The 16,821-nt window shown below is 40.1% G+C and overlaps 1 protein-coding gene across 1 annotated transcript in view; it reads left to right on the top strand.

Moving 5' to 3' along the window:
* The window catches only part of ARHGEF40 (Rho guanine nucleotide exchange factor 40), a 139,761-nt gene that overhangs the window by 104,493 nt on the left and 18,447 nt on the right, over nt 1–16,821 (top strand). Inside the window, exons 17-18 of the mRNA XM_053702226.1 lie at nt 2,704–2,874; nt 4,120–4,297. Of these exons, the coding sequence (XP_053558201.1) occupies nt 2,704–2,874; nt 4,120–4,297 (349 nt within the window). The remainder of the gene's footprint in view (nt 1–2,703; nt 2,875–4,119; nt 4,298–16,821) is intronic.

The following is a 16,821-nucleotide window of genomic DNA, read 5'->3' as shown; positions in this document are numbered from 1 at the left end:
GTAGCATTATACTTATCTAAAGTACGCTGGAGAGCAGCGCTAATCCCGACCCTTCTTCACACAGCCCTGAGCCGCGCTAAAAGGAGTCTTAGAGATGCAAATCCCAGGGCTGGCACTAAAGGACCTTCTCCTTTAAGGTTCTGGGACTGCCGTGCTAAGCCTCCTATGAGTGAGGCCTGGGCCTCTGTGAAGAAGGGTTTGAATTAACACAGCTCTCCTAGAGGTAAGCATTTAACCCTTAAAGGAATCTTTTAAAGGAAAGAAACGACTACTGATCAGCTTCGTCAGCATTTTTTAGTTTTCTTTAAATTAGTGCAGTTGTTCTGGATTTTCGCATTATTATTAATGATCATAGTGATAATATTAATGTTACTGTAAATGCTGATTGATATAATAGATGCACATTTCTGGAATAATTAATAACCCCTGTGAAGGGGAGACCCTTGAATAACACACAAGATTTTTCATCTTCAGACTAGGTACCCGAAGGGACTGAATTCCTCTTATGATCTAATTAATTTTTGGAATTAGTCTATACTACCGGAATCATTTTGTAGTTGTAGAATCTGGTAGCAGACAATAAAAACTCTGGGACGTATTTTTAGCTATATATACCTGCCTCCCCAAGTAGAAGCACATCGGATATAATTGATTGCTAGTGTCTTCTGTTTGGGTTGGACAAGGGGTTCGAGATAGAAACCTTTTTAGCTCTATCCAAGTAGGGAAATCAGTTGGAGGGATTTAGCTACACTTTGTAATTCATCCTCACCCCTTCTTTATATTACTTTCCAAGTAAATAGGTATAATCCTATTTATATATCCTCAACAGCTTTTGTATAATAACGAGTCCACTATATACCGAAATAAAAAGAAACCTTTTTCCTTTAGTAAGTGGCCCTATAGCTGACCCGTCAGAGAATATATATTTGTAGTCAAGTAGCGACTCTAAGACCGCACATTAGACACTTTTGTAATATAAGGTATGAGCATATAATAAAGTATTTGTACATTGCATTAGTATAATGGCCAGATTTATCCACTTTAGTTTATCACTAACAGATTGCCATTTTGTTAAAGGTTTATGAAATATATTGAATTGTATGCTATTATATGGTACAAATGATGTATGCAAACTGGATGAATTTTTATAATGTGTTATAAAGTGTAACTTTTTCTTTAAATCTCAAATGTTGCATTCAATGTATAAAAGTGTGTTATATGTATTGTTTGTTTCTAAATGTTTAGCTTTGTTCAGTGAGTAGGGCTAATTAGCCTAGTAGTATTGAGGCTAAACAAAATCAGTAATGAAACAGTTAATTTAAACATGAAAACTTAACGAATCAGATGATTTTAATCCTCTTAAATAGCCCATTAGTGAGAGGGTGGTCAGAAAGCTATGAGTACGGCGGTTCAGCCGAAACGCGTAAGCTTTGTACACCAAGGGCATGTTTATGTGTCTGTGCATGTAACCGCTTTTAAGACAACAATAAAGACCTTGAAGTTTTAAACTGCAGCTCCGGACTTTGTCAATTTTACATTTCTGGAATAAACTGTATAGATTAGAACATTGCACAGTAATTAGGACAAAAAATAGATATAGTTACCAACCTAGATATTATAAAGCCAGCACACCATAGGCCTCTTAGGGGCAGTCTTGACTGAAATTAGTAAGAAAAGGGGCTGATCCTGGAAAATAGCAGGTGACAGAAGTTGTGTGGTTCTCGTATCATCATTCGCCACTGTTTAAAGATTTAAGCAAAGGTAAAATTCAGTGTTACTGGTGCAGGTTAGTTTGTATTTGATTCTAGTTTTGCATATATTTGCAAGATTGTCTCTTATTTTTAAATAGCCTAATAAACAGAGAAATGGCAAGTTCTGTGAAAAACATCAGCAAAGCCCATAAAAAACATATTCAGAACACTTGCTGATATTGCGAGGCCCAGTTTACATAGCAAACAATAAAAATAAAATAGTAGTCAAAGTCATATAGACAAAGCTACACGCAGAACACAAAGTCTGCAGCAAATAAACTGTGTGTACTTTTTGTGTATCTACTGTGCTTTCTAAACTGTTTTATTTCCTATTTCTTATCCAGAAATGCAGGGAACGCCCCCTAGTGGGACATTTAAGAGTAACACTTAATTTTAGTTAACCCATTGAGAGACCTTACAGAACTTGCTGTTACATCTTGCAGACCCAGTAAGCATTAATTATATCTTGGCCACTGTTAAATGATTCAGGACCATTTTGTTCTTCTTTGGAAACACTTTGTCCTCTTTTTCATTACGTCAGATATTCAGAGCTATTGGGCTTATTTTTTTTTTTGTTAACTCTATGATGGACCTTTTCCCCAAAATAGTTAACATAATGCCATTCCTGGAACAGCTTGATATCAAGCACAAACAAGTCCAGAAAAAGCAGCATATATCAAGAATGATTTATTCAAGCAGAAAGTGTCAATAGACAAAGCAATGTTTTGGGAGTTGTTCCCTTAATCATGCCATACAAACAAATGATTCAACTCACATTATATACACTACTAGAGGGCACCATTACAACAGAAAAAATTAAAAGGTTAAAAAACATATATAATCAATATTCTGCTTAATATCAGACAGCTCTTGCAATTATCACCTATATATGATGCTCATATTTCCCATTCGCTGCTACTTGGATGGAACTAATTACTTATTTTTCAAACAGGTTGACGAGAAAGAACATGGCCGTCTTCTGATCAAAGACACCTTCACTGTCTGCTCCGGAAGAAAGAAGTCTCTGCGACATGTATTCCTCTTTCAGAAACTTTTGCTACTCAGCAAGCTTAAGACAGCAGAGGGAGGTCTTGAGACATATGGCTACAAACAATCATTCAAGGTATGAAAGCAAATAGAATGTTAGTTGTACACAAAATTGTGCTCAAGGGCAGGGCATTCCTCTCCTTTTGTATAGCTCAATTATTGCACCTACAACTGTAATGTACCCCAATACTGTACTTGTTTGTGTATGTAATGCACCCCCCTGTAATGTTTTATTATTACTTGTATAGCACTGCGTAATCTGCTGGTGCTTTATAAATACCTGATAATAATAATAATATACAGTTAATTCCAGCAGTGAATATTTAAAGGGCAATGAAACCCCATATTTTTCTTTCATGATTCAAATAGAACATGCAATTTTAAACAACTTTCCAATTAATTTATATTATCTATTTTGCTTTGCTCTCTCCTTTGTAGAAAAAGCAGAATGTACTACTGTGAGCTAGCTACTAATTGGCGGCTGCACATATATTCCTCTTGTCATTGGCTGACCAGATGGGTTCCTCTAGCTTCCAGTAGTGTTTTATTGCTCATTCAGCAAAGGATACGAAGAGAAGGAACCAAATTTAATAATAGAAGTAAATTGGAAAGTTCTTTAAAATGTTAAGCTCTGTCTGAATCATGAAATAAACATTTTGAGTTTCAAACCCCTTTAACAAATGTCAGGAGCTGTTTTGGTTATTATGAATATTTATGTACATAGTAATTTGTAACATATTAAAAATTATTAAAGGGTCATAATACCCAAATGCTGAAAAACTTGAAAGTGATGCAGCATAGCTGTAAAAAGCGGACTAGAAAATATCACCTGAACATCTCTATGTAAAAAAGAGATATTTTACCTCAAAAGTTCAGCAGTAGCCGCATCCCATTGTAAAGGACTAATAAGCAGCAAATCAGTATGTCAGTCCCGGGACAGCTAAGGGAGTGAGCTTTCATGCACTCTCATGTTATTTCCATATTCAGTTTAAGGAAGTTTACTATGAAATCTCATGAGAGTTAAGTGAAATCTCATGAGATCACAGTAAAAGAGTTCATGACCTCAGCACTGCTGATGCTGATTGGCTACCGTTCATGTCTTCATTTTTTTTACCTGAAGCTGAGCAACTGCTGAGTATAACTTTTTACACAGAACTTACTCTGCTGAGCTGAGGAGATTGTGAGGTAAAATATCTTCCTTTTTTACATAGAGATGCTCAGGTGATATTTTCCTGTCAGCTTTTTACAGTTATATTGCATCACTTTCAAGTGATTTAGCATATGAGTATTATGTCCCTTTAACTATGTTCTATCTTTTTAGACAGCTGACATGGGTCTTACAGACAGTGTATCAGAAGGAGACACAAGATTTGAGCTCTGGTTTCGCCGTCCAAAATCCAGGGAGACATTGGTCTTACAAGCAGAGAACCCTGGAGTGAAAGAAATCTGGGTAAATGAGATCACCAAACTGCTTTGGGACCAGGGAGGACTAAGCAAAGGTTAGCACATGCTGTCTCGTGTCACCCTTTATTTGTTTTTGTATTATTGGTGGTTTTTTTATTGTCTTTAAAAATACGGTATTGGCCAATCTATGAATTTGCCTTTTCATACTGAGTCAGCCCATGGCAACAAGTAATTAAAGTGATACAGTTCATAATCTTTGTTTGCATCCATTCAAAGATGTTATACTTCAAATGAAAATGTAGCCAAGCTATGGGAGAGTGGCAGCAGCCGCGTAATATGTTCAGTAAAGCTAGAGAATAGCTGCTGATTGTTACCAGTATCAGTAAACCTTGAGCGTGGCAGCTGATCTGTAACTAGATACGTCTCAATAGCAAGTCACTCTGAAGGGGAGGGTTTTTTTTTCTAAATAAAAAACAGAATTTATGTTTACCTGATAAATTTCTTTCTCCAACGGTGTGTCCGGTCCACGGCGTCATCCTTACTTGTGGGATATTCTCTTCCCCAACAGGAAATGGCAAAGAGCCCAGCAAAGCTGGTCACATGATCCCTCCTAGGCTCCGCCTACCCCAGTCATTCGACCGACGTTAAGGAGGAATATTTGCATAGGAGAAACCATATGGTACCGTGGTGACTGTAGTTAAAGAAAATAAAATATCAGACCTGATTAAAAAAACCAGGGCGGGCCGTGGACCGGACACACCGTTGGAGAAAGAAATTTATCAGGTAAACATAAATTCTGTTTTCTCCAACATAGGTGTGTCCGGTCCACGGCGTCATCCTTACTTGTGGGAACCAATACCAAAGCTTTAGGACACGGATGAAGGGAGGGAGCAAATCAGGTCACCTAAATGGAAGGCACCACGGCTTGCAAAACCTTTCTCCCAAAAATAGCCTCAGAAGAAGCAAAAGTATCAAACTTGTAAAATTTGGTAAAAGTGTGCAGTGAAGACCAAGTCGCTGCCCTACATATCTGATCAACAGAAGCCTCGTTCTTGAAGGCCCATGTGGAAGCCACAGCCCTAGTGGAATGAGCTGTGATTCTTTCGGGAGGCTGCCGTCCGGCAGTCTCGTAAGCCAATCTGATGATGCTTTTAATCCAAAAAGAGAGAGAGGTAGAAGTTGCTTTTTGACCTCTCCTTTTACCTGAATAAACAACAAACAAGGAAGATGTTTGTCTAAAATCCTTTGTAGCATCTAAATAGAATTTTAGAGCGCGAACAACATCCAAATTGTGCAACAAACGTTCCTTCTTTGAAACTGGTTTTGGACACAGAGAAGGTACGATAATCTCCTGGTTAATGTTTTTGTTAGAAACAACTTTTGGAAGAAAACCAGGTTTAGTACGTAAAACCACCTTATCTGCATGGAACACCAGATAAGGAGGAGAACACTGCAGAGCAGATAATTCTGAGACTCTTCTAGCAGAAGAAATCGCAACTAAAAACAAAACTTTCCAAGATAATAACTTAATATCAACGGAATGTAAGGGTTCAAACGGAACCCCCTGAAGAACTGAAAGAACTAAATTGAGACTCCAAGGAGGAGTCAAAGGTTTGTAAACAGGCTTGATTCTAACCAGAGCCTGAACAAAGGCTTGAACATCTGGCACAGCTGCCAGCTTTTTGTGAAGTAATACCGACAAGGCAGAAATCTGTCCCTTCAGGGAACTTGCAGATAATCCTTTTTCCAATCCTTCTTGAAGGAAGGATAGAATCCTAGGAATCTTAACCTTGTCCCAAGGGAATCCTTTAGATTCACACCAACAGATATATTTTTTCCAAATTTTGTGGTAAATCTTTCTAGTCACAGGCTTTCTGGCCTGAACAAGAGTATCGATCACAGAATCTGAGAATCCTCGCTTCGATAAAATCAAGCGTTCAATCTCCAAGCAGTCAGCTGGAGTGAAACCAGATTCGGATGTTCGAACGGACCCTGAACAAGAAGGTCTCGTCTCAAAGGTAGCTTCCAAGGTGGAGCCGATGACATATTCACCAGATCTGCATACCAAGTCCTGCGTGGCCACGCAGGAGCTATCAAGATCACCGACGCCCTCTCCTGCTTGATCCTGGCTATCAGCCTGGGGATGAGAGGAAATGGCGGGAACACATAAGCTAGTTTGAAGGTCCAAGGTGCTACTAGTGCATCCACTAGAGCCGCCTTGGGATCCCTGGATCTGGCCCCGTAGCAAGGAACTTTGAAGTTCTGACGAGAGGCCATCAGATCCATGTCTGGAATGCCCCACAGGTGAGTGACTTGGGCAAAGATTTCCGGATGGAGTTCCCACTCCCCCGGATGCAATGTCTGACGACTCAGAAAATCCGCTTCCCAATTTTCCACTCCTGGGATGTGGATAGCAGACAGGTGGCAGGAGTGAGACTCCGCCCAAAGAATAATTTTGGTTACTTCTTCCATCGCTAGGGAACTCCTTGTTCCCCCCTGATGGTTGATGTACGCAACAGTCGTCATGTTGTCTGATTGAAACCGTATGAACCTGGTCCTCGCAAGCTGGGGCCAGGCCTGGAGCGCATTGAATATCGCTCTCAGTTCCAGAATATTTATCGGTAGAAGAGATTCTTCCCGAGACCAAAGACCCTGAGCTTTCAGGGATCCCCAGACCGCGCCCCAGCCTATCAGACTGGCGTCGGTCGTGACAATGACCCACTCTGGTCTGTGGAACATCATCCCTTGAGACAGATTGTCCAGGGACAGCCACCAACGGAGTGAGTCTCTGGTCCTCTGATTTACTTGTATCTTCGGAGACAAGTCTGTATAGTCCCCATTCCACTGACTGAGCATGCACAGTTGTAATGGTCTTAGATGAATGCGCGCAAAAGGAACTATGTCCATCGCCGCCACCATCAACCCGATCACTTCCATGCACTGAGCTATGGAAGGAAGAGGAACGGAATGAAGTATCCGACAAGAGTCCAGAAGCTTTGTTTTTCTGGCCTCTGTTAGAAAGATCCTCATTTCTAAGGAGTCTATAATTGTTCCCAAGAAGGGAACCCTTGTTGACGGGGATAGAGAACTCTTTTCCACGTTCACTTTCCAGCCGTGAGATCTGAGAAAGGCCAGGACAATGTCCGTGTGAGCCTTTGCTTGAGGAAGGGACGACGCTTGAATCAGAATGTCGTCCAGGTAAGGTACTACTGCAATGCCCCTTGGTCTTAGCACCGCTAGAAGGGACCCTAGTACCTTTGTGAAAATCCTTGGAGCAGTGGCTAATCCGAAAGGAAGCGCCACGAACTGGTAATGTTTGTCCAGGAATGCAAACCTTAGGAACCGATGATGTTCCTTGTGGATAGGAATATGTAGATACGCATCCTTTAAATCCACCGTGGTCATAAATTGACCTTCCTGGATGGAAGGAAGGATAGTTCGAATGGTTTCCATCTTGAACGATGGGACCTTGAGAAATTTGTTTAAGATCTTGAGATCTAGGATTGGTCTGAACGTTCCCTCTTTTTTGGGAACTATGAACAGATTGGAGTAGAACCCCATCCCTTGTTCTCTTAATGGAACAGGATGAATCACTCCCATTTTTAACAGGTCTTCTACACAATGTAAGAACGCCTGTCTTTTTATGTGGTCTGAAGACAACTGCGACTTGTGGAACCTCCCCCTTGGGGGAAGTCCCTTGAATTCCAGAAGATAACCCTGGGAGACTATTTCTAGCGCCCAAGGATCCAGAACATCTCTTGCCCAAGCCTGAGCAAAGAGAGAGAGTCTGCCCCCCACCAGATCCGGTCCCGGATCGGGGGCCAATATTTCATGCTGTCTTGGTAGCAGTGGCAGGTTTCTTGGCCTGCTTTCCCTTGTTCCAGCCTTGCATTGGTCTCCAAGCTGGCTTGGCCTGAGAAGTATTACCCTCTTGCTTAGAGGACGTAGCACCTTGGGCTGGTCCGTTTTTACGAAAGGGACGAAAATTAGGTCTATTTTTTGCCTTGAAGGGCCGATCCTGAGGAAGGGCGTGGCCCTTACCCCCAGTGATATCAGAGATAATCTCTTTCAAGTCAGGACCAAACAGCGTTTTCCCCTTGAAAGGAATGTTTAGTAGCTTGTTCTTGGAAGACGCATCAGCCGACCAAGATTTCAACCAAAGCGCTCTGCGCGCCACAATAGCAAACCCAGAGTTCTTAGCCGCTAACTTAGCCAATTGCAAAGAGGCGTCTAGAGTGAAAGAATTAGCCAATTTGAGAGCATTGATTCTGTCCATAATCTCCTCATAAGGAGGAGAGTCACTATCGAGCACCTTAAGCAGTTCATCAAACCAGAAATATGCGGCTGTAGTGACAGGGACAATGCATGAAATGGGTTGTAGAAGGTAACCCTGCTGAACAAACATCTTTTTAAGCAAACCTTCTAATTTTTTATCCATAGGATCTTTGAAAGCACAACTATCCTCTATGGGAATAGTGGTGCGTTTGTTTAAAGTAGAAACCGCTCCCTCGACCTTGGGGACTGACTGCCATAAGTCCTTTCTGGGGTCGACCATAGGAAACAATTTTTTAAATATGGGGGGAGGGACGAAAGGAATACCGGGCCTTTCCCATTCTTTATTAACAATGTCCGCCACCCGCTTGGGTATAGGAAAAGCTTCTGGGAGCCCCGGCACCTCTAGGAACTTGTCCATTTTACATAGTTTCTCTGGGATGACTAAATTTTCACAATCATCCAGAGTGGATAATACCTCCTTAAGCAAAATGCGGAGATGTTCCAATTTAAATTTAAATGTAATCACATCAGATTCAGCCTGCTGAGAAATGTTCCCTAAATCAGTAATTTCTCCCTCAGACAAAACCTCCCTGGCCCCCTCAGATTGGGTTAGGGGCCCTTCAGAGATATTAATATCAGCGTCGTCATGCTCTTCAGTAACTAAAACAGAGCAGCCACGCTTACGCTGACAAGGGTTCATTTTGGCTAAAATGTTTTTGACAGAATTATCCATTACAGCCGTTAATTGTTGCATAGTAAGGAGTATTGGCGCGCTAGATGTACTAGGGGCCTCCTGAGTGGGCAAGACTCGTGTAGACGAAGGAGGGAATGATGCAGTACCATGCTTACTCCCCTCACTTGAGGAATCATCTTGGGCATCATTGTCATTATCACATAAATCACATTTATTTAAATGAATAGGAATTCTGGCTTCCCCACATTCAGAACACAGTCTATCTGGTAGTTCAGACATGTTAAACAGGCATAAACTTGATCAGAAAGTACAAAAAACGTTTTAAAATAAAACCGTTACTGTCACTTTAAATTTTAAACTGAACACACTTTATTACTGCAATTGCGAAAAAACATGAAGGAATTGTTCAAAATTCACCAAATTTTCACCACAGCGTCTTAAAGCCTTGAAAATATTGCACACCAATTTTGGAAGCTTTAACCCTTAAAATAACGGAACCGGAGCCGTTTTAAGCTTTAGACCCCTTTACAGTCCCTGGTATCTGCTTTGCTGAGACCCAACCAAACCCAAAGGGGAATACGATACCAAATGACGCCTTCAGAAGTCTTTTATAAGTATCAGAGCTCCTCTCACATGCGACTGCATGCCATGCCTCTCAAAAACAAGTGCGCAACACCGGCGCGAAAATGAGACTCTGCCTATGCTTTGGGAAAGCCCCTAAAGAATAAGGTGTCTAAAACAGTGCCTGCCGATATTATTAAATCAAAATACCCAGAATAAATGATTCCTCAAGGCTAAATAAGTGTTAATATCAATCGATTTAGCCCAAAAAAAGTCTACAGTTTAAATAAGCCCTTGTGAAGCCCTTATTTACAATCGTAATAAACATGGCTTACCGGATCCCATAGGGAAAATGACAGCTTCCAGCATTACATCGTCTTGTTAGAATGTGTCATACCTCAAGCAGCAAGAGACTGCAAACTGTTCCCCCAACTGAAGTTAATTGCTCTCAACAGTCCTGTGTGGAACAGCCATGGATTTTAGTTACGGTTGCTAAAATCATTTTCCTCATACAAACAGAATTCTTCATCTCTTTTCTGTTTCTGAGTAAATAGTACGTACCAGCACTATTTGAAAATAACAAACTCTTGATTGAATAATGAAAAACTACAGTTAAACACTAAAAAACTCTAAGCCATCTCCGTGGAGATGTTGCCTGTACAACGGCAAAGAGAATGACTGGGGTAGGCGGAGCCTAGGAGGGATCATGTGACCAGCTTTGCTGGGCTCTTTGCCATTTCCTGTTGGGGAAGAGAATATCCCACAAGTAAGGATGACGCCGTGGACCGGACACACCTATGTTGGAGAAATCTTGTTTTCTCTCACATTCAATTGTGGTTTTATATAGGAAGACATTTACCTACCAAACCACAGGGGAGATTATATTAGATTACATGAGACTCAGTAACAGGGAAAGTTCAGCTATTGAATATCATACAACTTTTACTAAAAAGCTATTTTTGAAATACAAGAAAGTGATGTGGTATCTCATGATCAATGACACCACTGATAAATGAATACTGACCTATGTAAATAAAACCTACAGACTCTCATAAGGCGATTTAAATGCTATTAAGTAATGATGAAGCACATACATCTCTGCAGTCTATGCAGTGCAAATATACAGCATAAAAATGATTATTTTAAAGAAACAGTACAGTGCAGGTGGCACACTAACATACTATATGCAGTAAGGGGGAACTGCACCCTGTGAGCAGTAACAACCGCTTTGCCACTAAAATAAAAATGGTCTGTAAAGCCTGTTGTGAGTAAGAAGGTAATAAAGAAAGAAAGAAAGAAACACTTTATATAGCCTTTATTTAATAAAATAACAAAGAGTATGCTGTGCAATGCATAGATCTATATGCAGTGGCTCAGCAACGTATTATTTTACTAGCACTGTAAAGGTGTCTATAGGTGCAGCTCTCACCCAGATGGGCATTACTTGTGAGCTAATAGGGGCATTGGTGATTTCTAACGGTATCAGTAAAATCATCCATTTATATGGTTTATACCCCAACATAGTGAACATTTTAGTTTATTCTAATGATTTATATAACTATGTAACCAAATATTTTTACATGCAACTCTACCTTCCCACCGACTAATATGAATGTTTTTGCAACTTCATGTTATAGAGATTATTGGCTTCTTTTAAATGCATGGGTGATTAGTGCATTATTTTGCAGTTCTAATCCGTTAAAGATAACCAAGGAAAGATATGTAGCAGGTTTAGCCTTGAGAAGTCTGCTGGGTGCTTTTTTAGTTTTGAGAATTGGGAAAGCCACAATATTCAGAGCTAAATTATATGAAAAGGGGACAAAATAAATAACAAATAGTATATTTAAACGTTTTTACGATGTATTTTGGTTTACTAAACCTTTTAAAATCTCAAGGTATTTATTGACCCTTTAAGTTAAATATTATTATTTCTTATATTAGAATAACTTTACAATTATAGTTTATTGCTGATAAATGAGACCCATCATGTGGTCATATAGAACATCCTGTAAATTATCTAACTGTGGTTACCCCAAAAACTAGCTTAGTGACTCTATTGGATGTGAAAACTGGGCATTTCAGGCCTTGTTGCTTGTGTCAGGCAGTTCCTTAGGATTACTCTTACAATAACAAGATTAAAGGCTTTTCACACACTTGTACTTTCAGTTCTGAGCCATCATTAGTGCATCGGGCCTGGAGGCTGCATTAGATACTGTGTATTTTCTGGTGCTGTTGCTCATGGGAATAATGTTGTCAGGCTGCTACTCTCAGTTTCACAATGTTTTCTGCTTTTACCCTTAATGTAAATAACACAACATTTAGACTCTATGGGCTTTACAATAAAGCCATTTTTGCCTTTCTTACTGATACCATTCCAATCAATTAGAAGTGTATCTCTTAAAGGGACATGAAACACAAAAATGTTCTTTCATGATTTAGGTAGAATATACCATTTTCCAGTTTATTTCAAGTTTGCTTCATTATCTTGGTATCATTTGTTGAAGGAGCAGCAATGCACTACTGGTTTCTAACTGAAGACATGGGTAAGCCAATGACAATCGGTATATATATATAGGCCGCCAGCAATCAGCAGCTGCTGCTCCTAAGCTTACCTAGATAAACCTTTCAGCAAAAGATAACAAGAGAAGGAAAAAAATTAAATAATAGAAGTAAATAGGAAAGTTGTTTAAAATCGTATGCTCTATCTGAATCGTGAAATAATTGTTTTGTGTTCATGTCACTTTAATTAGATTGAGCAAATTATGTGTGTGATTAATCCAGAATTTTTACATTTGAAATGGGTAAACAAGAACCCTATAACAAACATGGAATTTCTCACACAGAGGCAAAAAATAGACAATTGAAAAGAAGCTACGCTAATAAATAAGAGTCATTGATAAGTGTGATAACTGTCCTGTGCTTGTGTCCTAACAATCTCAATTCATAACGTGTGCAATGAACCCCTTCCTGACATTTTCTGTTAGCTTTCAATTAATGCTCTGAAGTGCTGGCTCAGAACGGAAACAGACATTGAGCCAATAAGCAGCGAGGTTGTATGACCCATCTGTACAACTGGCATTGCTGATTGGCTCACTGGCTGTATCCGCTCAAGATCAAAAGTCTTCTGTGGCTTCTGAGGTTTTTTGACTATGTGTTTTACCTTTGTATTATTATTATTATTATTGGTTATTTGTAGGGCGCCAACAGATTCTGCAGCGCTATAAACATAGGCGGTATACAAGGTAACATTTATAGGGATCAAATGGGTAGAGGGCCCTGCCGGGAGTAGCACTGTTGTACTTGGCTCTTATGAAGGTGATCTGTATGGTGTTTAACACATTCACTTGCAATGTCGCCAATTGTTGCTAGTGCAAAATGACATGCTTCAACAAATGAGAGCATCTAATTTCCGTTGTGTCCCTTTAATAACCAAACACTTAATAGCTCATTATGATGAGCAGATTTTGTTTATGACCACGTTTAAATGATTAAAGGGATACTTAACCCAAATGTTTTCTTTAATGATTCAGATAGAGTATGCGAATTTAAGCAACTTTCTAATTTTTGATTCATCACCAGGGTAGTGCTTGCTGATTGGTGGCTAAATGTCGGGTTGGTAATATATTGCCCCTTCACTTTGAGTGAATGAATGCGAGCCGCCTCTGCCCGCTGTCTTAGCTTGTTGGCTAGAAGTGCTTGTGTCCTAACAATCTCAATTCATAACGTGTGCAATGAACCCCTTCCTGACATTTTCTGTTAGCTTTCAATTAATGCTCTGAAGTGCTGGCTCAGAACGGAAACAGACATTGAGCCAATAAGCAGCGAGGTTGTATGACCCATCTGTACAACTGGCATTGCTGATTGGCTCACTGGCTGTATCCGCTCAAGATCAAAAGTCTTCTGTGGCTTCTGAGGTTTTTTGACTATGTGTTTTACCTTTGTATTATTATTATTATTGGTTATTTGTAGGGCGCCAACAGATTCTGCAGCGCTATAAACATAGGCGGTATACAAGGTAACATTTATAGGGATCAAATGGGTAGAGGGCCCTGCCGGGAGTAGCACTGTTGTACTTGGCTCTTATGAAGGTGATCTGTATGGTGTTTAACACATTCACTTGCAATGTCGCCAATTGTTGCTAGTGCAAAATGACATGCTTCAACAAATGAGAGCATCTAATTTCCGTTGTGTCCCTTTAATAACCAAACACTTAATAGCTCATTATGATGAGCAGATTTTGTTTATGACCACGTTTAAATGATTAAAGGGATACTTAACCCAAATGTTTTCTTTAATGATTCAGATAGAGTATGCGAATTTAAGCAACTTTCTAATTTTTGATTCATCACCAGGGTAGTGCTTGCTGATTGGTGGCTAAATGTCGGGTTGGTAATATGTTGCCCCTTCACTTTGAGTGAATGAATGCGAGCCGCCTCTGCCCGCTGTCTTAGCTTGTTGGCTAGAAGCCTATCGGCTTTATTGCCTTTATAATAATATATTTCCTTAAGCCTAAGGAGTCTGTCAGCCGTCCGTTCAGTTTCTAACTGGACTATCTGCAATTTAAGGTCTGAGAGATGTTTAGAGAGTTCAGGGGTGGGGTTGTTTTTATGATCTGAGGACAGTTTACGAAGATTCCCCAAGAGTTGTGCTAAAGTCTCACCTTTGCGTTTTTTTTGCACGGCCGCTATTTTGATAAAGGATCCTCATATGTAGGCTTTCAATGAGGCCCACAGCGTGAAATCATCTACAGTGCCAGTATCATTCACCCCGAGGAACTCCGTAAGATCTCGAACTATGGAAGCAGCAGTGTCCAGGGTAGAGAATAAAGTCGAGGAAAGCCGACATGCCGGGGAATGCTGCAGGTTTCATCCGTGATTTTAAAATGATATGGACAGGGTCATGGTCCGACTAAGGGCATTGAGGGATCCATGACCTGGCTACACAATCCAAAAGTCTTGGTTCACAAAATAAAAAATCTATTTGTGAATAAGAATGGTGGACCGAAGAGAATTAGGTATAGTCGCGTGAAGACGCGTTAAGAGCACACCAAACGTCAAATAGGTTAAACTGGGACATCAGGTTCTTAAATTTGTGTGAGAGATCAGCTGATGCCTTATCAGATTTATGAGACATATTAGATTTCTTGTCTAGGTGAGGGTCCCAGACAATGTTAAAACCTCTGCAATAAGGAGGAAACCTTGGCGTATGGAATTTGCGCAATACTCAAATGTGCCGTTTGTTAGGACCGTAGTACGAGACTAAGGTATAAACAACACCATCAAGTTTGCAGATAAGAATAAGGTATCTACCTTGTGGGTTAACTTCGACGTGAATGTTTTCGTAGGAAATATCTTTGTGAATAAGAATAGCTGCCCATCTCGATTTTTGAGAAAAGCTTGCCACCTCAACAACTGGGAACAGCTTGGAATGGATGGGAATCTTTGTATCTCTTAACCAGTGGGTTTCTTGTAAAAAAAACAATTGGGCCTTATTTTTATAGAGGGACCGAAGAAATATGCTTCGCTTGGTCGGGTAATTTAGCCCCCTAATGTTTTGAGTAATGCAATTATACGGCATTATGGGAGGATTATATACAGGGCTTCTGGAATGGGGGAAAAGAAAAAAAAAGTGAGAGGGGAGAAGGGAAAAAGAGAGAAGAGTTAGAGAGAGTAGAAAAAAGGTAAAAAAGGTAAAGGGAGAAAATTATGGGTCACTTAGCGAGGACCTGAAGACAATAACATCAGCAAGTTATCTAGTAAGGTTTGTGCGGTATTTAAAAAGATAAACCGCATCGGTAGCCTCTGAAATAAAATTCAGAGTACTTTAAAGGGGGGAAAAAACAGGGTGCTGGCAGCAAGGTGGCAACAGTGGCCAAAGGGACGGGGGGGGGAGACCATCAGACCAAAAAACAAAACAAAAGAACACAGATTAACGTAAAATAAGACAAGACAGACACCAGAGACGAGACATATAGTACTACAGGGAAGACCAAACAAAACAAAACACAATAATAAGAAGAAAACCAGACAGGACAACAAAGGACACATAAATAACATAACGAAAAGAAAGAAAAACAAATTATAACAGTGAATTGATGAAGCCAATATATCAACATTTGGAAGAGTCGAACAAGTTAAGCATAGAATAAAGTTATGTTTTATCTGCATACAACCTAGTCCACTTAATATAAGAGCAGTCAAATAATAAATGCATACTGGTAAGACAATATTGGTGCATAAACATGACCTAGAAAAACATATGAACTATAATTAAATTCTGTGTAAACTAAACTGCCATATTTAGGTGGCGTCAAAACTAGAACAGTAGAAACAGTGATTAGTGAATCTAAGTGTGTGACCAACAATTACCACTATTGCCTCCCAGTCCTAGCACAATTAGAGACGTATCTAGTGATAAGTTAGGGTCCAGTAAGGGATTTAGGCAAATATTAACGTGAGTGCACCAGGCTAGTGTACTAAGGTGTGGGAGAATCAGAGCCACACTATGCATGGGGTTAGATTACATCCTGACTTTGGGGGCCAAGTGCACCTAGTGACTTTGGTGGCCAGATAACAAAACAGGTGGAAGTAGGTGCTTGGATAACTCCCAAGAATAGCTAATCTAGTTGGAATCCCCCAAAAAATTAACCATCCCCCTCAGAGATCCGAGACCTAATTCAATATAAGCAGTGGAAGGAGAACCAGGGCCCGCAGAGGGGGAATCCCAATTCCTCCCAGCCAAGAGAAAAGAAGGGGTACTCCTAGAAGTAATTAAGGGGTTGGTAATTGGTGTAAGTGGGTAGGGTCATTAAAGCAGGTGCACTAAATTAGTACAGTAGGGTGTTGAAGATTGAAGGCCTGACCGTGTACGGGGCAGGTCCCACACCAAACACAGACCTATAGGAATTTGGCCAACACACAGTATAAGCGAAAACATTATAATGGCCTGAATGTGAGACCGAAAAAATAAGCACTCTACAGTAAGGTTCTTTAAATGGAAGAGACAACATATATAGAAGCATTAAAACTAGAGCAATATAAATAATGGATAGTAAAAAAGTTCGGCAGTCCTTCATGAATATGACAACCT

The sequence above is a fragment of the Bombina bombina genome, chromosome 2 (assembly GCF_027579735.1).
Source record: "Bombina bombina isolate aBomBom1 chromosome 2, aBomBom1.pri, whole genome shotgun sequence".
Taxonomy (NCBI): domain Eukaryota; kingdom Metazoa; phylum Chordata; class Amphibia; order Anura; family Bombinatoridae; genus Bombina; species Bombina bombina.
The sequence above is the reverse complement of the archived record's forward strand: the minus strand, read 5'-3'. Positions and strand labels throughout refer to the sequence as shown.